This window comes from Natator depressus, chromosome 3 (assembly GCF_965152275.1).
Source record: "Natator depressus isolate rNatDep1 chromosome 3, rNatDep2.hap1, whole genome shotgun sequence".
Taxonomy (NCBI): Eukaryota; Metazoa; Chordata; order Testudines; family Cheloniidae; genus Natator; species Natator depressus.
Genome location: NC_134236.1, coordinates 148,124,752 through 148,147,422, shown reverse-complemented (window position 1 = coordinate 148,147,422; position 22,671 = coordinate 148,124,752). Strand labels below are relative to the sequence as shown.

The 22,671-nt window shown below is 41.3% G+C and overlaps 1 protein-coding gene across 4 annotated transcripts in view; it reads right to left on the bottom strand.

Moving 5' to 3' along the window:
• Positions 1-7,947: 7,947 nt before the first annotated feature.
• TTC27 (tetratricopeptide repeat domain 27) overlaps positions 7,948-22,671 on the bottom strand; it is a 198,384-nt gene continuing 183,660 nt past the window's right edge. For all 4 annotated transcript variants that reach the window (XM_074949014.1, XM_074949017.1, XM_074949015.1 and 1 more), the window contains 2 exons: positions 14,965-15,065; positions 7,948-11,754 (listed from right to left, as the gene is read on the bottom strand). In XM_074949014.1, coding sequence (XP_074805115.1) covers positions 11,632-11,754; positions 14,965-15,065 — 224 coding nt within the window. In that variant the 3' untranslated portion in view covers positions 7,948-11,631. The remainder of the gene's footprint in view (positions 11,755-14,964; positions 15,066-22,671) is intronic.

Genomic DNA, 22,671 nt, shown 5'->3' with positions numbered 1-22,671 from the left:
AGACTTCCCCAGAGCATTGTGTTGCGACCGACAGAACCTGGCTCCTCCCTACCTGTGATCAACCTAGTTGGCCACTAAATTGATCCGGACTCTGGACTGATAACTATAACATCAACTGGTGGGACAGAGAGAGCGAGCGTGTGATTGATTGAATGCATATGTTATTGTTGTATCTTCAATAAATGTAGCGTATTGTCTTTTCCCCAGAAAAAGATCCCTTGTGCTTCTTATAAGCATAAGCATGTGTTCTCCCACCTCCATTTACTTTTCTTTCATTCAACATTAAGGGTGTGGAGGATTGTCACTTATTCCAGTGATGAGGTCCCAGTTGTGCACTGGTGTTGACCATCTTTGAAGGCCCAATTGATCAGTCAGGTGACAAATAATGTGGCATGTGTCCCATGCCAAACGCTAATAGCATTTGCAGAAGACATTTAAAGAAGCTGGTGAAATAGACAGCATCCTGGTCAATGCATTGATGTCCTCATCTTTCAGGTGCAAGGTATGCTAATTTGAGCACAACCTCATTTAATTTTTATTTCATTCAGCATAAATCACTTCAGTTCAACTCCTCATTAAGCTTGAATGACCACGTGGCATCAGTATCTAAAAATGCTTTCTTTCACTTTCACCTTGCTAAAAACTTTGTTCCTTCCTCCCATAAGAGGACCTGGCCACAGTCATCCATACATTTGTCACCTCCAGGCTGGATTATAGTAATTCTCTGTTTCTGAAGCTGAATGTGAAGACAATGCACAGGATCCAACTGCTTCAGAATGTGGTTGCCCTCTTCCTCCATGGCTTAGGTTGGCATGAGCCCATCAGAGCCATGCTCAAATCTCTGCATTGACTCCCATACAGCTTCTGATGCCACTTTAAAGTGTTGGACCAAGCCACAGCTACATCAAAGACTGACTTCTATTTTAAGAGCCACCATTGACAGTGCTGACACTGCCATCCTCTGGGACAATGCTGATCATAAAGCCCAGAAAGAATTGTGTGAGAATTGGGGACAAAGGATTCTCACCTGAGGTGATTGGTTATGGAAAAATCTTCCAGAAGATATTAGGCAAACTAGAGTCTGACCGTCTTTAGAAAGACTGCAAAACCTTCCACTTTGAAAAGGTCTTTCCTTCATAAGAATGACACTCAAAACATTGATACTCCGTCCACCCAATAAACCCCTACCACGCAACAAAATCTAAAGAAATCAAAAACTGAAACCCTACCCTGATCAGAGATTTGACCCCAAGAAGAGAGAGGTGTCAGAGACTCCACAACGTCCACGAGGGACTTCTCTATTGCTACTGATTTTATATGGAAGACGCTTAGATATTACAGTGATATGTGGCAATATAAAACCTTAAGATAGAACATACATGCAATCAGCTCACTCAGATAACTGGACAGTCAGGAACCTTCTCTAGCCAAAGCAGAGATCACCTTGTGCCGTGGAAAACCCAAGGACCTATTGCTCTGTTTGGAGGTGAGAAGAAGAATCTTTTAAAAGTTTGAGTGCCAGCCTCATAGCGCCGACACCCTTTGCCCTGCTGCAGCTTGGGAAAGCAAAGCCTGCCTTTTTCTTGGTGTCAGTCGCAGGTGCACTGCTTGACTGTGCTTTGGGGTTGGGGGAGTAGTTTTGGAAGGTTAATTACATTACAACAGCCATCTTAAATTCATGATATTTGGTGTCACCAACCGAGGCACAAGCCGCTTTATTATTCCCAACAGAGCAAGGCAGTCATAAGGATATAATAGATGTAGGATGTTGATGGGATTAGATTATCAAAGGACGAGTCCCAAGGGGCCAAATTGTGACTCCTAGTTACCCAATTAATGCTGGAATATCCCCACTGACATCAGTGGACGTGTTCCTGATTAATACGACTATAACAGTTTTCATTATTTGAGGTTACCATCAGGAACTACTCAGAAGTTGAAAAAAGAAAAGGAGTACTTGTGGCACCTTAGAGACTAACCAATTTATTTCTAATGGTATTTCAGTGGAGTTACTCACCATGAACAAGAGTGGCCAGATCAATGCCTATCACATGTGAGGATACAAAATGCTATGTAAGTACAGAGTATTATCATTATTGCATTGTTTACATTTAATTTGTGAGTGGCAGTTTCTTTAGTTCTGTGTTTATAGATTACTGCCTTCTATCCCTCATCATTATTCAGGAATCAGGCATGGGCACCATCTCATCATACTACTTCCAATAATTTAAAAAAAAAGTACCAGAGGATTTTAGCCACTGATCTGATAGAACGTCAAAACTTGTGTCCTACATACAGACTAACTGCAGGACATGCCTCTACCGAAAAAAAATTGCTGCATTGGTCCTTATTGCCTAAAGAAGCTCCTTTTGCAGGTACAGCGTAAGAGTATAAAAATCACCCAGTTCTAACAAAATCCATAGCTTAAGATCCCCCCCACTTATCATTCCCTGAGTTTGGGGGAAAAATGTTAATTGGTTGAAACCATGTTCACTATACAAAGTTTTAGGCTTGCACTAAAATTTGCAATCAAATCACATGCCTATAAAAATACAAGGCGATAGACAATAGCAGAACCTGAACAGTGGAAGGGGTGGCAGCTATAAATATAACAAAAGAAAAAATTCTATGTATTTGGAGCCTGCCCCAGCGTTCAGAATTACTCAGATCGTCTGTCTGTTAACAGTCATACAGCAAATTGGAGATTGACAACTATAGTTTGGTTCCTTTAATCTTTGGTTTGTTGTGAGGGTATTGCTTACCTCTCTGCTGTCCGGATGCATCCACACCTCAATGCCTCAGTTCCCCAAGCTGGTTTGCAGTCTCCCTCTGGTGATTAGCTAGTTTAACTGGATGAGTTAGTGCATTGGTCTTTGGATCAAGGGAAAAGTCCTTCCCTTCCTGTGGAATCAATAGCTCTAATCTTTTCTCCGCAGTGCAGGGGCTCCACATGGACCTTCACTTTCCCCGGGCGACAGCCTTCTGGCCAGGACTTACAACACTTTTCCCCTCATACACGGAGGTATCAAGCATGCCCTCTCCGGGTGGCTCAGCTGAGGTATAGGGGAGCACAGGCCCTCCCTCCTCTCCAAGCACTGGCCTGGGGGCCTTAAGACAGAGAGACTGTCCCTTTCACTCAAATTCCACCTTGCTTCACTTTTCCTTGTGTCACTTCCTATGCTGCCTGGCTTTTCCTAGGCCTTCCTGGGCCTCTTTGGCCAAACCCCTCACAAACCTCATTCCTGGCTCCCTCTTCACATTGAACCACCCTGGCAGGTTTAGGGGCTAGAGAAGCAGACAAGGGAGTGAGGAGGAAAGGCTCTGACGATTGAGGAGAGCATGGAGTTGTAGGTGGACAACGTGAAACTGTTGGGCTAGGAGAACATCAAGGCAACAGCAAAAATCAATCAGCTGATCAATGCACCAGAGGTCATAAAAGTGTGGCAGGGCCTTACAAAGCAGAGGGGCAACATGGGTGATATGGAGGCAGAAAAAAAACTCAGCGAGAAAGAGAGAAAAATACAGTTCACGGTGAAGATAAAGTTGAAAGAGTAACTAAGTCAGCAAATGGGAGTGTCTGTACGATGGTGGAAGCCAAAAGACGAGGGAAAGTGAGGGGCAAGAGGCACTACGGCAGAATGCTCCCATTTAAGGCTGAAAAACATAGTATTCATTTGGGAATGGCAGTCTGGAAAATGGGAGCATTCCAAAATTTAACTTCTAACCACCACAAACAGTTTTCTTTGGTAGTGACGTCACTAACAGGCTAACATACAATTTTATTTGAAAACTAAGTGCTAATACTGGTTTTCCATTCATGGCTCCTGGCTGATATCCCTTTGCATAGACCAGTATGCTGGTTTTTGGCCAAGAGATGGTCAGTAGCGTTTGTAACAAATCGAAATAGAGAGTAAGGGATACCTGACATCACTGGAAGTAAAAATTCTTGGTGTGTGCATAGAAAGCTAATTGCATTCAGGTCAGAATTTATAAGAGGACTTTCTCAAGCATAGTTGGAAAATAATGTTTTATACAAGTAGTAGTTTTCTGATACCTATCCACCCTGTTACTGCCAATACATAGACTATATTCTGATATGAATTAAACAGTCATTTATATCTGTAATAACTCCATTACTTACCCCAGCGGAGCAGAGAATAGCATCTGCCCCCATCTGTTTGAAGAGCTCCCTCTCCATGCTCCATCAATTAAGTCTGCACCTGCTGTTTGTGACAACAGTATGTTGCCACAGATTGTGATGTCACAAATGTAACATTATTGCCTTCACAATAGGATCAAGAAAGTGAAAGATGGGTAACCAAGAAACTAAACTCCTTAAAAATCACAGATTCCTTTTATAATTAGCAAAAAGAGCAAAAGTTTTTTTTTAATGAAAAAAATCCATTTAATAAATAGGATATATCTTAAACTGTTCCCAAGTCTGAAAGTTGCTCTTTGTCCAATAAACAGTTCACAGCACAATGCCTGGATTATCTTAATTTTTAAGATCACTTGCTGAAAACTAAATACAGATACAATTATTATTAGACTTTGGTCTTTGAAGGACATTAATAGTTAAAAGAAAACCAGCACTACATTCAGCCTATAAGGGATTACTCTTTTATTAGTATAGCTCAGGAATTAGTAGATATGTTTGTCTAATGAATGCAGCTACTATATTTGAGCACATGCCTGAATAAGCTACTTGTCGATTGAAATCTATCTATTTATAAGTACTTCTGAATGTTGCAAAAAACCTGTCTGTATTAGAATGGGGCGGCTTTGGCCACTATAGTCAATGGTTTATTGCCATTATCATTACAAAATGTTTGTAGGTTGCCTTCATTTCTCTTTTCTTTCTGGACTCCAGCATATAAAACATACAGAATTTACTTTCTTACAAGTGTCAATTTAGTTAAAACTTTTGAGCTCTAATGAGGAAAGACCTTTTTTAGATGGGTTGACAGCTCTAACTAAATTACAGGTAAATGTCAATAACAAGCATTTAGCACGACAGAGTCGGACTGGGGCTTGTAGGGACTGCAGTAATATAAGTACATAAAATAATGTTTATATGCATTTGAGACAAACTGGGATAATTTTTGAGAATAGTAAAAGAAGCACAAACTGAACCACTTCTTATGAAGTAAATAATGCAAAAGTCACAGACATATGATAAAATCATAATGGTTTCTAGATACATAGATTCTAAGGCCAGAAGGGACTATTGTGATCATCTAGTCTGACCTCCTGTATTGCACAGACCATAGAACTTCCCCAAAATAATTCCTAGAGCAGATCTTTTAGAAAAAAGTCCAGTCTTGATTTAAAAATTGTCAGTGATGGAGACTCCACCAGGACACTCAGTAAATTGTTCCAATGATTAATTATGCTGTTAAAAAATGCCTCATTTCATCTGAATTTGTCTAGTTTGACCTTCTAGCCATACCTTTTTCTGCTATAATGAAGAGTCCATTATCAAACATTTGCTCCCGATAGAGATACTTATAGACTGGCATAGGCGCTGACTCTGTGGGTGCTCTGGGGCTGGAGCACATACAGGGAAAAATTGGTGGGTGCTCTCCACCCACCAGCAGCCAAGCTCCCCCCACTGCTGCAGCTCACCTCACCTCTGCCTCGTCCTTCCAGCGCTTGCTGCCACGAAACAGCTGTTTCGTGGCATAACAAGTTCTGGGAGGGAGGGAGGAGGAGGCCGGAAAGAGGCGGGGCCGGGATTTGGAGAAGGGGTTTGGAATAGGGGCAGGGAGGGGGCGGAGACTTTGGGGAAGTGGTTGGAATGGGGGTGGGGCAGGGGCTTCGAGCACCCACCGGCACCAGCAGAAGTCAGCACCTATGTAGACTGGAATCAAGTTGCCCCTTAACCTTCTCTTTGCTAAGGTAAATAGATTGAGCTCCTTGGTCTATCACTATAAGGCATATTCTAATCTTTTAATCATTCTCATGGCTCTTCTTGAACTCTCCAATTTATCAAAATCCTTCTTGAATTGGGGATACCAGAACTGGACACAGAATTCCAGTAGTGTACCACTGTACCACTACCATATACAGAGGTAAAATAACCGCTCTACTCCGCCTCAAGATTCCCCTGATCACATCCTTTGGGCCACAGCATCGCACTGGGAGCTCATGTTCCGCTGATTATCGACCCTGACTTCCATTCCCCCCCCCGCCCCCAACAACATTACATCCTGTTGAGAGGTCCTTCAGATTGAATATGATGTCAGCTGCGTCAGTGTTTGTATTATAATAGTTGCTACATAGGTGAGGTGAAGCAACTTTGGACTCAGACCAGTGGAAAATTTAACTTTTTAAAATATAAATTAGAGCAACTTGTCTATTTACCTATTTGTGCTATTGAGGATTTTTTTAAAGTACTGTAATGCTTTAGTATGTTAAAAAAATAAAGAAGATAACCAATAGAAAATCTATGTGAAAACACTAAGGATCTAAACAAAGAAAGTAGGAAGTTCAAAATTAAGGCAGTCACACTTTGTGCTTCGGGGACCTTCCAGCTCATGAGGCAAAATTCTTCTTGTGGAACTGTAATGAATATTTTCTAATTCTTGATCCACTGCCTTCTACTAACTGATTTAGATGGTCCATTTTGGCCTAAAGTTTCAGATGTAAATAGTGATTTTGGATACTCAACTTGAGACATCTTGAAGGGATCTTATGTTTCAGAACTGCTGAGCACTCTCTCTCTAAAAACCAGGCTCCTTTAAACTATCTCTAGTTGGGCACACAAAATCACTTTTAAACATGTAGCTATGAGCACTCTAGAAAAGTCAGGACAGCATGTGTTCCAGTCTCTGTGGTGCAACGCTTCTTTTGCTGGATTTACATTCCTTAAGATCAGCTATCCTCACAACTCCAGGACTACCAAGCCTGTCTCTCTCTGACATAAACACAAACATTTTAAAGAAAAAAAGTGTTTTCTATCTCAATCTATTTTCAAAAATTGCTTTTGGAACACACAGCAGCCAGTCTGAGTAATCCGACTGACAACAATTCCATTCACATGGTAGTAGTGTTTTCCTGTTTAAAATAAGATTTTCCTACCCATGCTCCAGTTTATTTTTAAGTTCAGAAAACACAAGTTGTATGTCACCCAGATGCTTTTTCTTTCCCGCTCCATTTGCATTTAGCCCTGAAGGGACATAGTTTTATTCACATTTGGATAAACAAACTCAGAAAAATGTAATTTACATGTATATTAGCCTGTAAATGGTGTGTGTTTCCTTGGCTTCACTTATCCACCAATAGGTTCAGTCAATCTCACATCCACCGTGAAGCCTGGGACTGAGCAAAGATGGATGAGGAAAAAAATCTGGTTTATATGTTCTCAGTGAAAAAGTAATGCAGAGCAAGATAAAATCAATACATTTCATTCTGAAAATAGAGCCCTTGGTATAACCCAAGTACATATATTTCCTTAATTTACTTTATAAATGTGTCCTAATTATTACCATACAAAACCCCACACCATTTTAGGTCTTAACTATTCCAGTTTTCCCACCCCCACTCTTAGGCCTCTATGTGGTACTAAGGCAGCTTGGTATTATGGGTGGAGGGATAAAAAAGTGGGAGAAAGAAAATGTAAGATGATGTGATGTGGCATTTGTTTGGGATGACCTGCCTGACTAACTTGTGGCTTCACCATCCATATAGATTCCTCGCTAGTCATGAGTAATGCATCCATCCCAAAAAAATCTGACCACCACCACATTGTAATGTTTTCTCTATAAACACACACAGTTGCAAAAATGTATAAAAGTACCTGTTCTAGAATCTAGGTATCATTGATTAAAAATACAGTACACCCTTAAAAAGAAAAGGCGTACTTAGAGACTAACGAATTTATTTGAGCATAAGCTTTTGTGAGCTACAGCTCACTTCATTGGATGCATACAGTGGAAAATACAGTGGGGAGATATACACAGAGAACATAAAACAATGGGTGTTACCATAGAGACTGTAACAAGAGTGATCAGGTAAGGTGAGCTATTACCAGCAGGAGAGCGGGGGACGGAGGAGGGGGGCCTTTTGTAGTGATAATCAAGGTGGGCCATTTCCAGCAGTTGATAATGTAGCTTTGAACCTTATTAGGTTAATGACCTGAAAAAAAAAATCTCTTGATCAATGCTGATAAACTGTCCTCCCTACCACGCAGATCCTCCATAACTTTATGCAGGCCACCCCCTGCAAATAAAGCCTCAGAAAATAGATTAGCTGTTCGAGAGCAGACCAAGGTTGGAGGTGAGTTCCAGAGTCAAGAACACAAGAATGCCCTGTCACTAGTGACTTATCTTGATCACTTACCAGATAATAACTGTGCTGGCATCCTACAAGGATAGAGGTGGGTCTCTAACACAACCAGAACCCAAACTGGATCAGAATCAACATATTAAGTCTCACTCAGAACTGAATGGCAGCTAGTGCAGATTACAGGTGTAGTGTGCTTTTTGTGTGAAACACTGCGTAACAAGTGAGTCAGTGAATTCTGCACCAGCTACAATTTCCAAATGGTTTTAATGTGTAGACTCACATAGAAATGATCCATCCTGGAGATGATAAAGGCCTGGTAAGGGTGCCAAGGTCCACATTCAAAAGGAAAGGTCACAGCTTTTTGCTGTGTGCAAATAAAAGCAGTAACGATGGCTCCATGTTTATCTGGGCATCCAGAAACTCGTGTCTTGCTTGTTTTTCCCCATCTTATGCACTAGTCTTCTATTATACTCTAGTAAATTGCTTGGCTGAGCTAGCAGCGTTGGATGAGATGGATATGGAGAAGAGAATTATTTGCATATGGAACATGCTGTAGTCCATATTTATCACAAACACTTCTAATAGCCCTATGTAACCTTTTGAACAAGAGGGTTAACAGAATGGAGTTCTGGGGAATCCTGCATGACAGAACCCTCTGGGAAGATGAGCAATTGCCCAAAACTACCCTCTGGGATCTTTTAGAAAGGAGCAACTTCACCTACTGCTGCTAGGGTCTCTAGTCATGTTCCATCACTAGTATTACAGGCAGCCAACAGATTTAAAAGAATCGTCATGAACACCTCATTTACATTCTTCACCAGGAGACCAATTAATGACAAGTACTAATTGGCAGGCCAGATGTGAGGGGCCTCCACTATCTTTTTACATCAGGATCGACTGTTTTGGATTCTCATCTCCCTGCACACTGGGGATTTGTGCAGAGCTAGGAGGGAAGAGTCTTAGGAGGGCGCTGTAGAGGACCCCGTTTGACAGGTTGCATTCACAGCCTGGTTCGTGTGGATTGGAGAGATCATGGGCAATGGGATAGCTAAACTGGGTTTAAAGAGAAATGTTTAAAATGAAAAGTAATTGAGATTTGTAATAGGAACTAGTAATAACTACAAAGAAGCTGGTGTTAGTTTATATTTAAAAACAGAAACATGAAACCAATAAGTAGATATTTCACAATTGCCCTGACCACTGTTGCTGGTTCCTTCTCTATCCATTTCCCATTCCCTTTGTATGTCTCTTTTTACATTTTAACCCCTTTAGTGCAGAGACAGTGTCATCCCCCTGTTTGGGAAGTGTCCAGCACACTTTGGGAGATAGTACAATTTGAATAATTGTTTGTTTACATGGGATTAATTAATTTTGCTGTTCCTCAACAATTGAACAAAAGTCTCTTCCAAGTTTAGAGCACTGAGACAGTCCATGTTAGCTGTCCCAATAAGCTATCTGATATTTCCCTTATCATGCTCTAACACAGAATCACAGAAGAGGAGAGGCAGGAGTTTAAAAGCAGAGCAGGCTGGTATTCCTTTGTGTTAAAAGTCACCTTTTATCCTGGAAATGGGAGTATACCCAGCCACCTCAGTATCCAATCTAAGACAGGTTTGGCAAGCTTTCTGGCACCAAAGCTCATCATTTACTCATCAGGAGGATTCACTGGGGCCACAGAATCACCAGTAATTCATGAGGCTGCAGTAGTCTTGGGCTTGTGAGGGGCAGGCTTCAGTGAAAATACCCAAATTTAGGACTGTCTGGGTAGGGGAGGCAGTCCTCATGCCATGCTAGGAAGTTTTCCATTGTGAAGTGGGGGAAAACTGAAGTTCTTGCAGTGATTGAGTTGTCTCTGCCCTAATTGGCAACTGTCTCCTCTTGAGATTCTGAGTCAAATGTTGCTGGATTGAGGAGTACAGAAGTCCGATATCTCAGACTGAAGGTAGCTTTAGTCTCCATGACCTCTGTGAAGTCTTCCATGATGTACTTATTATTAGAGAAGAGGCCAGACACAGAATCAGTCAGGGACAAAGTCAAAGCTGTCAATGTTCTGTGCAATGGAGGATGTCTGCAAAGTGATTGGGGTGGGGATGGAACACTACAGGCTGCATTAGAAGAGAGGAGGACCCTTATATGTGGCCACATCAAGTGAAGAAATAGTTGTAGTAAAAACAATCAGTGGAGAAGGGTAGTTAAACCCTAATTACAGAATACTAATAATATTTATTTATGCACAAATTTTAACTTTATTACTTCCACTGTTATTTAAGGGCTAGATAGATGTGTGTAAATGGAAGATAATGAGGATTTACTCCCAGATTGCTAAATGAGCTCATGCTGCACATCTTCAACTTTTTGTTAAAAATGTGTATGCCACACAGAATCAGTGGACATTATTATTTATTTTGAAAATCAAGACAGCTAAATCTAAGAAACACGTGTTCAAGCTGATGGTGGGATGGTTCTTGTTTAAAATCTGCCACCACATAGAAAGGAGAACTTGGGAGATTCCCCTGCCTCGGATGGATTTCACACCTCCCTTGATAGTGCTAAAACTTTCCTTCCAGAGAAGATTTAGTGCTAGGGCTCAAAAATAATTCTAAAAAGCACTTTTTTCTTCTTTTGGAATAAACCAGATTGTACCAAAAGGTAGATATTCTTTAAAAACAACCCCCCGCCCCCCAAACAACAACAACAAAAAACCAACTGGTGGTTGAGTCTCAAGTCTCCCTACATGTCTCGTGGCCTCTACTTTAAATGAAGCAAGCTGAATACTGCTATGTCCATCACTATATTTTTCATTTAATAACTTTTCATTAAATATTCACCTTGCAAGTATGCAGCTACTTGGATAACATGACATTTGCTTGAGATAACACAGAAAATAAAAAATGTAAAACTAGAATTTTTCCTATTTCTCACCTTTCCTTTTTTCCCCAATTAAGACAACATCTAAATCGTTTTGCATTTCATCCTATACTATATCATCACTGGGATTTCTCACTCTCTCCAATCTGCAGCAGTGTACAGCTATGTCCTGGAGCCAGTTATATAATGCACTCAGGCAGAACTAATCCTAAATAAATGCCTTCTAAATACAATCGGTTTTATTCCAGAAAACCCAGGCCCACAGAAGCAGACACACAATTTTAAGAGATTTAGTAGACATGACCTTAGAAACAGTTTAGAAGCTCAGGGCATCTGACTGTGAGGACATCAGTGTTGTACAGGAAAATATTTATTACAAATTTGTGTTATGTGTTAAAGTTGCAATTTCATCAGCAGAAACTGGAGCAAATAAAGCATGTCATCATTGTCTTCCTTCCAGGAAATCTTATTTTTATCTCAGCACTGATTCCTCAGTTGGTTGCTCATTTCTTGCAGTTCAGCAATCATGCTGTCCATAGCTGTTACTTCATCAACTAATTCACTGGAAACCTCACTGCTTGTTGCATCTGCAAAAAGTTGCTGCATAATAAAAACAAAAACAATATTTAACTATATTTACAGTCATCATAATCGAAACTAGATGCAGTGAGATCATCCTACAAACAGAATTAAAGTCCCCAATTTGCATATCGTGACCTCTGATCTCTCTCTCTTTTTTTTTTGCATCCATGGTTGTCTCTCTCATCTTAACTTGACCCACCAATGCCACTTTGTGGTGAACAAACAGAAGGCACACATAGAAGTGAATGACTATCATTCTCTTCTCAGACTCAGAGCATTTTTCCTTTTCAGTCCGCCTGACATTCTCCAGTCCGCCCAGGAAAGCTGGGTTTCTGTTAGGGCCCACTCCTGCCCCTATTAAAATCTTAGACGTTTTGCCATTAATCTCAGTAAACAGGATCAGACTCTCCCTTCACACCACAGTTCACACAACACTGTTGTGTGGACTGATCTGTTTGGTAAAGTAAAAGTAGTTCTGTATTTTAACTGACGGTCATTTTTCCTTGTATGTTATACTGTATATCATTTGTTCCAGATTGCCAAAATAAACATGTTGTAACATTTGATGTCAGAACATGAGTGGGTGGCTGCAGGCATTTGTCAATAATTAACTCAATCAACAGAAAACAAGATGCTGAAGTGTAATAATAATGCTAAGCACTTATACAGTGGTTTATATTTTTAAAACTTCAGTGTCGACAAATCCTGTAAAATACTGTAATCCTTCCTTTACATATAGGAAAAGTGAGGCAGAGAGGTTAAATGATTTGCCTAAAGCGATACAACATGTTAGTAGTAAAACTGGGATTACATCTCAAGACTTCCTGAGTCACTCCTTTGTACTATCCACTAAAAGACAATGCTACCCGACAGCCAGCTTCTGCCACCCGTAGTTATGTTGCTTTCCTCAAGTTAGTCTCATTGAAATGCATGGGACTATTTCAGGAGTGAGGTACCACTTAGCATGAATATGGGTGGCAGAATAAATGTCATGCTAGTGATCAAAAGGGAAATCTGGCCATAAATTCCATGTTTTTGATCCAAAGGAAGTGTGTAGAGTGATTCACTTTGTCAAACTCAATAACTAAAAGACAGAATGAAGCCTAAATTTAGATAGGATAAAAACTAACCAAGGGCATAAGGATTGCTATGGGATATATACGTCACCACCACCATCAAAATATAAGAAAATAAGATTGACATATAAACAAAAGTATGCTATGGAGAGCCGAACAAGTCACCAACTTGCTTCACAAGTGCTTTGCCACTGAACAAAGAACTCCTTCTTACAGAAATATAGATTTGCTCATTTTAAAAACTACACATGATTTTTTTGGACACTCAGCCCAGCAAACTCAAACTAGGAATTTGGCAGGCAAGTTAGGTCCTTCCTGTGTAATGCAGGTAGTCAATTTACACTGGCTCAGCATTACTGACATTACACTGACTTTTTTTTTTAAATCTGCTACTTTCTTAACATTGTTAAAGAACTAGTCAACTAGACTAATCAACTAGATATGCATGATTTACTTTAAAAGAAACTGTGCTGATTTGTTCATATCACCTGTATGGTCAGGAAGCTTTAGCATTTGATCTTTAATTATTTTCTCCGCTCTCTCTCTTCTTCTGAAGAACAAGTCACTAGTCTAACACCTAAGATCATTCTCAGTACCTTGAAAGAAAAGTACTTTGTTCAAAATCCCCCCCAAACACTGAGTCCTCAAACTAAAGACAAGAACCAGGTGAAAAAATGGCTATACTGGAGTTACTGCTGAGCAGACATATAAATCTAAACTTTTGAAGGGGGGTAGTATTTAAACAAAAAACAAAAATCTTTCGAAGTGCAATGTGACTTTTAAAATTTAAGACAAAAAATTGGAACATACAGAAAAATCAGTTCAGATCACCCAGACAACTTAATCTCTGCCCATTTCACTTCTCTACAATTGTCAGAAACTTAGACACCCTTATCTGCCAGGAACATACAAGTTCATTTCATCAGTAACTTTTGGAATTAAGAACAGATTTTACTAGACTCTGATTCTTAATCTTCCAAAGATTGCACCATACAGTATGATTTAAACCACCTGGACTTGTGTTTACATCATTCATGCCAGGGACTCCTGCCTCCTTTCAAGAGTCATACTCAGTCTAAAGAAAAGACATACAGTCCTTTACTACTTACTGAATCAAAACAGAACACACAAAACGGCAATAATTTCCCAGTATTCCCAAGAGGTAATGGAGTCAGCATTTAAACAAATGTCATTAGTCATCGAGTCAGCATATCTAGTGATACAAACTTCCTAGGCCCAGATCCTTAAATTACAGTCCTTAAATGGTAAGAACCAAGTTTAGCCAAGTTTGTAATGTATACACATGTATATAAAACCTATGCTCTATAATTCACACACGCTGTCTAAGTACAGACACAGGATGAAGCTATCTTAAAATCAGATAGGAACATTAATTTTTATTCAACAAAAATATATTCAGGAGCAGGCCTTAATGAAAGAATGAGTACACCTTACACCGTGAAGGGAAGGAAGAGTAAAAGATAGAATGTTGATGGTTGTACAGGGACAAAATTAAGGATGACTGCATAGCTACAAATTTTCAATTTTATTTTTGAATTATCACATTTTTATGGCATTTTCGAAAATGCTTAGTGTTATGTTTGTTTACACCTAACTACAGTTTAAAATATTTTGCCTAGGAATTTAAAAAAAAATTCAATAATGCTGAGTTGCAATAATTCTGGCAGATTTTGCAATCCGTGCAGAGTTGGAGACCATTGCTTCTCAGACGGTCTCCCACAACCCCTGCTCCCAGAATGGTTTCCTGCCTGGCATTCTTCTCATGGCCATCCACATACGGAAAATAACCCAGAAGTGAAACATAACTCCATTTCTGAAGTCTTCCAACCTTCCAAACCACCTGTGCCAGTTTGCATGACATTTTCCAATAAAATTCTAACCTGGGCTAAGAATTGGCCTGTGATATTTCAGGATAATTGGTTTGGTTTAGGCAAAGATGGGGAGAGAAAAATTTGGCTTATAAAATAGTGACCCTTAATTAAGCAGAAATGAGCATCCCTCTATGATGTAGTGTGATTCATGGGCATTATCTGATCTATAAATGTCTTCTATTTAGGAGGTGGGCTGAGAGATCAGAACTAAAGATAAAGTCAAAGACTTTTCCTTTGAGATATTTCTAAACCAATCTCACCTTTGCTTTGGATGACAAGCCACGCAGGTTGAGTCGAGCTGAAGAAAGTATCTGCAAAGCTCCCTGGTGATCAGATTTGTTTTTACTGCACTTTATTGCCACTAAAAGTCAAAGCAAAAGGGGGAAAAACATTAAACACCATAATGATAGCCTGTAGGTATAAATCCAACAGTTAATCAGAACACTGAACAGCTGTCATAAAACATTTGGAACATAATATCCCACAAAGAGAAAACTTGATTAAAAATAGTAAGTTTGCTTAAGGAGAAAACAAAAGCGTAAACAAGAATATGTTCAGTTAAGGTATATTTTTAGGATTCCTTCACCTTCACAAGTCATACTCACTACTTGTATTGACAGACCCTACTGCTCTATAAAAAAAAGTGCCATATACCTCCAACACATACACTATGTATACACCACATACCTTAAGACTGCACTATAAAGCAAAACCTTAACCCTGACCTCATATTTCTCCAAGAGAAAACACACCACACCACACACTTCACTGGTGCACAGATGTCTACATGGGTGTGCTGATTTTTTTGGCACATTCAGAGAATTCTGAGGGATTACTGAGGTATGATTTTACTTTGCAGAAGCCGTGTTGGTTAGTTCCCATCATGCCAAGATCATCCAGTGCTATATAATTCTATTTCTATTTTTTAAATTTGTAATTACCATTTAAGCCAATTTACCCAGCACTGTTGTAAGGCTTATTGGTCTATAATTCTCACTATCACCCCATGTAGTCTGTTAAAAATAGATGCATTTACTATACTCTAGGATAGAAGCTAATTTTAATAAGATTGGACATTTTCATTAACAGCTCAACCACCTCATTCTTAAGTTCTTTCAGAATTCTTGGATGTACCATATCATGCTTAATTGGCAACTGATACTCCTTAATTTTTCAATATATTCCAGCACCTCTTCTTCTGACACCACAGTCTCTGACAATACCTCATCTTTACAAGAGGAGGCTACTTCCCTGTAACTGGAGATTCTTCAAGATATGTGGTCCCTATTTGTATTCTACTGAGGCTTATATGCATATGCCATACATCTGGAGCTGGAGATTTTGAAAGTAGTAGTGTCTGCTGGTCTGCACATGTGCCCTTGCTCCGCCTCAGGGTTACATCCAAGGCGATAAAGGGTGGGGTAGAACAACCGCACTCTCAGTTCCTTCTCCACTGCGAACCAAGAAATCCACAGCAGAGGGGAAGGAGGGCGGCATTGGAATATAGATAGGGACCACACATCTTGAAGAACCTCCAGTTACAGGTTAGTAACCTCATCTTCTTCGAGTGATGGTCCCTATTGTATTCCACTGAGAGTGATTAACAAGCAGAACATAGTGAGAAGGAAGATGATAGAACCGTGGAATGGAGAACAGCTATGCTGAACAGGGCATCCATCGCAGAGTCTTGCACCAAGGTGTATTGGGGAAGAGAAGTTACGCACCAAGGGAGAGGGAGGCAATCCCAACAACAGATAGCTGAGTGTAATGCATCCTGAAATCCACTTAGAAATCCTTTGAGCAGAGATTGCTTGCCCCTTAATCCTTTCTACTATAACGATAAAGAGTCTAGGGGACTTCCTCAATGATCTCGTCCTCTGCAGACAGAAGGCCAGGGCCCCGCAGACATTGAGTGAATGAAGGCACTGTTCTTCCACCGAGGTGTGTGGCTTCAGAAAGAACGCAAGTAAGTGCGTGGGTTGGTTGAGATAAAAATGGGATACAACCTTTGGCAGAAACTTGGGACGCAAGTGCAGGGAAACTTTATCTTTATGGAATGTGGTAAATGAGGGCTCCACTATCATTGTCCCCAGTTCACCTACCCTTCTTGCAAAATAGCAATAGCTATTAGGAAGGCGGCCTTCATGGAGAGGAGAGACAGGGAGCAGGAGGCTAGTGGTTCAAAGGGTAATTTCATCAATATTGTGAGGACAAGGTTGAAATCCCATTGGGGAGCAGTGGGTTGAACGGAAGGATAAGTTTGTAGGAGGCTCTTCCAAAATTTTGTAGTCAAGAGGTGTGTAAAGACAGAGTGCCTTTCCAAATGGGGGTGGAAAGCACTAATTACTGCTATTGCATAATGACAGGTTTCAGAGTAACAGCCGTGTTAGTCTCTATTCGCAAAAAGAAAGGGAGTACTTGTGGCACCGTAGAGACTAACCAATTTATTTGAGCATAAGCTTTCGTGAGCTACAGCTCACTTCATCGGATGCATCGGATGAAGTGAGCTGTAGCTCACGAAAGCTTATGCTCAAATAAATTGGTTAGTCTCTAAGGTGCCACAAGTACTCCTTTTCTTTTTGCGAATTACTGCTATGTGCACTTTGACAGAGTTGAGAGTGAGTTCTGACTCCTTCAGGGACAGGAGATAGTCCAAGAGAAGAGGAATGCCCATGGCTTCAGGGGCAAGACTCTTCTGCTGAGCCCAGGAGGTGAAATGTTTCCACTTGGCCTGATAAGACTGCATTGTGCACTCTTTCCTGCTACTTGAAAGGACATCTTATACTGACAACGAACATTCCCATTCTAACAAAGATGCCCATCCAAAAACCAAGCTCTCAGGTGACAGGTGTGTGGAATGGGATGTCTGATCCTGCCGTTGTGTTGCGTAAGCAGTTCCAGAAAAGCTGGCAGCAGAAGTGGGGGACATGTAGACATGCGGAGAAGGGAAAACCAGAATTGGTGAGGACAGAAAAGGGCAATCAGGATGACCGTAGCTCCCTACCGCCCCATCTGATCTTGTATTGGACACATGGCAGGAATGGTAGGGGAGGAAAGGCATTACTGATCTGGTCCGATCAGTGGATAACTAGGGCATTGCCTTGGGAAAAGATGCTGAGCCCTCCCCAGGAGCTGTACTGGATGCATTTGCTGTTGGTGCTGGAGGCAAAGAGGTCTCTGGTCAGATTCCTCCAGCAGTTGAAAATGGTGGCAATCACAGAGTCGTGTAGCTCCCATTCATGGACAGCCACAAATTTCCTGCTGAGGGAGTCTGCAATCACGTTCTGAGTTCCCAGAAGAAAGGCTGCTGACAACAGGATCTTGTGGGCAATGCATCAGTCCCAGAGATGAACAGCTTCCGCACAAAGCACTGGTGACCTCGTGCACCCTTTGTTTGTTTATGTAGTAAATGGTGATAGTGTTGTCTGACATGATGAGAATGTGACAGAAGTGAATAGATGGGAGAAATGCATGACATGCTGTCCTTACCATCCAAAGTTCTAGGATGTTGATGTACATCCTGGATTCCCGAGCGGTCTAAGTTCCTTGTGTCATGAGTTTGCCCATGTGGGCACCCCAGCCATCGAGCAATGCATCTGTGATGATCGTCGTGCTTGGAGAAGACGGAAAGAAGGGTATCCCGGTGAAAACCTGAACCGGGTCCATCCACCATTGAAGGGAACAGAGAACCTCGGGGGAAACTGTTAGTAGGAGGTCCATGGAACGGTGCGTGGGATAATAGGATCTCTCAAACAACAGCTGTAGGCATAAGAAGCGGAAATGAGTGAAGGCATTGCTTGCTGCCATGTGGCCAAGAAGGGAAAGGCAAGTTCTGGCTGGAACAGAAGTACTGGAGGCCACTGTGGTAATCAGTGCTTGCAGGGCCTGAAATCTATCCTTTGGTATGTAGCCATGTGCACAGAACGCATCAATATGTGCCCTGAAGTACTATACGGACTGTGTGGAATATGCTCACCCCCAGGGAGGAAAGGAGTAGGAGCAGCAAGGAGGTTGAAGGTTGAGCCTCTTGTCTGGATCGTACTCTAGTAGCCAGTCATCGAGATAAGGGAATTTAAGGACCCCTTGACACCAGTGAAGACCCATGGACCCGTGAGTCCGAATGGTATAACTCTGTATTGGAAGTGTTTTGGGCCTACCATAAATCTCAAGAACTGCCTGTGGGTAGGATGGATATCTAAATGGAAGTAAGCGTCTTGCATATTAAGAGCCATAAACCACGCATCTCTTTCTAGTGAGAGTATAATGGCTGCAAGGGTGGCCATATGAAACTTTGGTTTAGGTATGAAGTGGCTGAGATGACAGAGATCTAAGATTGATCTCCATCCTCCCTTCTTCTTGGGCACCAGGAAATAGGTGGAATGGAACCCTGCACCTTGAAATACTGTAGGAACAGGCTCTATTGATCCTCTTTGCAGTAGGGAGTCTACCTCTAGGGAGAGCATACTGTCATGAGAGTGGTCCTGGAAGCAGGACGGGACGAGGTATGTGGATGAGGTAGCATCATGAACTCGATCATATAGCCATGTTGAATGACATTCAGGACCCACTTGTCTATTGTAATTGCACTCTGAGCTGGTAAAAAGTGTGCTAGATGTCCCTCAAAGGGGAAGGGTTGTACGTATGATAGGATGCAAGGCAGTTGACGGCTCTCTAGATGCACTCAGAAATATCACTTTTGTGAAGATTGAGTTTGTGGTGTCGAAGACTACATGGGCAGACCCGGGGGATGGGACCATTGGTCTTCTGACGCTCACAAAGATGCTTGTAGAGTTGCTGATGATAGGACTGAGGAGTTCTGACCTGTTGTGTGGGAGGTAGGTGGTAAAACTTTCACTTGGGTGCAGGTGTATAAATACCCAGTGATCACAGGGTGTCTCTGGAGTCCTTGAGGGAGTCGTCAGTCTCCTGGTTGAAGAGGTGAGATTCATCAAAAGGGAGGTCCTCAATGGAATTCTGCACCTCCTAAGGAAATCAGACGAATGGAACCAGGATTCCCTCCTCATGACGATCCCTGTGGCCACAGTTCGTGAAGATCTGTCCAGTGAATTCACCACAGCCTGGAGCATTGTCCTGGGGTGCCCAGTCTGCCTTCCTCTGGGATAGTGTGGAAGTGGGCATGATCCTCCTGGGGAAGATTCTCTGCAAAGTCTGCTAACTGACTGTAATTTAGAAAGTCATATTTAGCTAATAACGCCTGGTAGTTGGAGATCAGAAACTGAAGGCTGGCCGAAGAAAAGACCTTGCAACCTGGGAAGTCTGGTCTCTTACCTTTCTTGTCAGCTAGAGTAGAATGTGGAGGTTGTTACCAGGCTTGTTCCATTGCTGCTTGTATAAATCAAGGAATTGGGCAGGGTGTGAGAAAACAGAAACTCAGACCCCTTTGCCAGTACATAGTATCGCTTTTCCACTGACTTTGCGGTGGGTGTGCAAGTGACCAGAGTATGCCAGAAAGTTTGGGCCAGTTGAGGAACAACATAGTTGACTGGTCGCACCACTCTGAATGGTACAAATGCATGCAAGGTATTAAGTGACTGATGTTGGCTCTCCTGCACTTCCTCCAGTGGAATGTGGAGGGCATCAGCCACTCTTTGTAACAGTTCCTGGATCTGACGGTGGTCATCAGGGGAGGGAGGAGGAAGGAATCAACAACACTGCTACATCTGGATGATTAAGGGAACCTCTCTGGTTCTGGCAGTAACATCAGAGTCGGGCTAAGTGGTGCATCCTCTGACTCTGGTTCTGAACGCCTAGTCAATGAAGGCCAGAGTGTTACCTGGAAAACAGATTTAGGGTTCCCCCAAAATAGCTCACCTATCACCAATCTGTTCTCCTAAGGCATGGATCTCCAGAGTGGTTAAGGAAATACCTGGAGGACATGGATACAGCTTTCCGATAAATGACTGACAGCCACAAGAAGTATTCTTTTCCAAAACAAGGCACCTTTTAATTGGTGCAAATAACAATCCCTAACACAGTAACAATATTAATGTTACAAAAACTCAAATACTGTATAACAAGTTAAAGAGCACCCCAAATCACATTGCCTTGTAGTCTGAAATGATCCTGAATGGCTGCTCCCTGCTTCGGATGGCCAGTCTGCTGCAGGTTGCTGACAGCAATTGATAACAGTTCTTTAGGTCATACACATAAACATTCTCTCCACAATGAACACACATACTTACATACATCTTTATTAATCCCCACACACGCGTACACACTAACACTATGCTATCCTATACTATAACTATAACTGACAAGCTTTCTGTTTGCTGACTTCATTCTAGTGACAGGAATCCCTCTGCTGCTGCTGCTTCTTCATTGTCGGCTCCTAACTGCCTCCGGCTTCCGTCCACAGACACATTGACTTTTATACTGTCCTGTCAGAACTTTCTAGACACTTCTGCTAATATCTTTGTCAAATGTTTCTTGAACATATGCCAACATTCCAAACTGTCAATTCTATTTTTAGCCTGCAACCGTTGTTTACCTTAGGAGTTATGATTTGCTGACCTTTCCCCTAATTTGGTTTTCACACCAATTCTATTTTTAGTGGTATGTGACCTACAGCTTCTAATGGCAGAGTGACTCTTGCTTATTTAAAATGGAAGCTGGGGATACAAAATGGAGTCTGGGCAATTTCTCTGGTATCAGTCCTCTCCTTGATGGTTTGATAATATATCTATATCTATATATCTAATAGGGCTGCCAAGCGTTTACAAAAATTAATTGCGATTAATCATGTTGTTAAACAATAATAGAATACTATTTATTTAAATAGTTTTGGATATTTTATACATTTTCAAATATATTGATCTCAATTACAACACAGAATACAAAGTGTACAGTGCTCACTTTATATTTATTTTTCATTACAAATATTTGTACTGTAAAAAACAAAAGAAATGGTATTTTTCAATTCACCTACTCCAAGTACTGTAGTGCAATTTCTTTATCATGAAAGTTGAATTTACAAATGTAGAATTATGTACAAAAAAACCCCCTGCATTAAAAAATAAAACAATGTAAAACTTTAGAGCCTACAAGTCCACTCAGTCCTACTTCTTGTTCAGCCAATCGCTCAAACAAGTTTGTTTAAATTTGAAGGAGATAATGCTGCCTGCTTCTTGTTTACAATGTCATCTGAGAGAACACGCATTTGCATGGCACTGTCGTATACAGCATTGCAAGATATTTACGTGCCAGATGTGCTAATGATTCACGTGTCCCTTCATGCTTCAACCACCCTTCTAGAGAACATGCATCCATGCTATCTTTTGTAGTTAATAAACTTATTTTATGTTTTAATCCAAAGCAATGAGCTTTGACTGGAGTGTTTGGGGAAAATCTCTGCTTGATTACCACAAGCATGCATTGTTCTCTTCACATTAAGGGAGAGGTGGACCGAGTATTAAAGCCATATACTGGCCAGATCTGTCCAGGGCAGGATGGTACTGCCCTGGGGTCCTAGGCTGGGAAGTTGGTGGTTGGAAAGCCTGTGTGTAACTGCAGCTGGGTGTGTCCCTACCTGTGTGAATGCTGGTGAAAGTGCAGGCTGGAGGGCTTTGCAGCTCCTCACAGCAGCACAGTGTGAGAGGCAGCCCAGGCTGGTGGGTCAGAGGGCTCAGTGGTATCCCAGTACCAGGGGGCACCTATCACAGCTATCTTTAGAAATCTCACATTGGTACCTACTTTGCGTTAATAATTACTTAAAACTAACAAACATTTAATTATTAAGGCATTCCCCACGACACACTATTTGCCAAATCAATTATTACCCGTAATTTTTTTTATTATATCCCATGCCAATTACCCCATGACCACCCATGTCCATCAACCCAAACTGTCCTCTAAGCCACATTGCTCCTATCCTGAAACTTATCAGAGAGCTTGCTGGGACTACACTTTTCTGTCCATTGATTTCCAATGTCTCCCTCCACTACACTGGG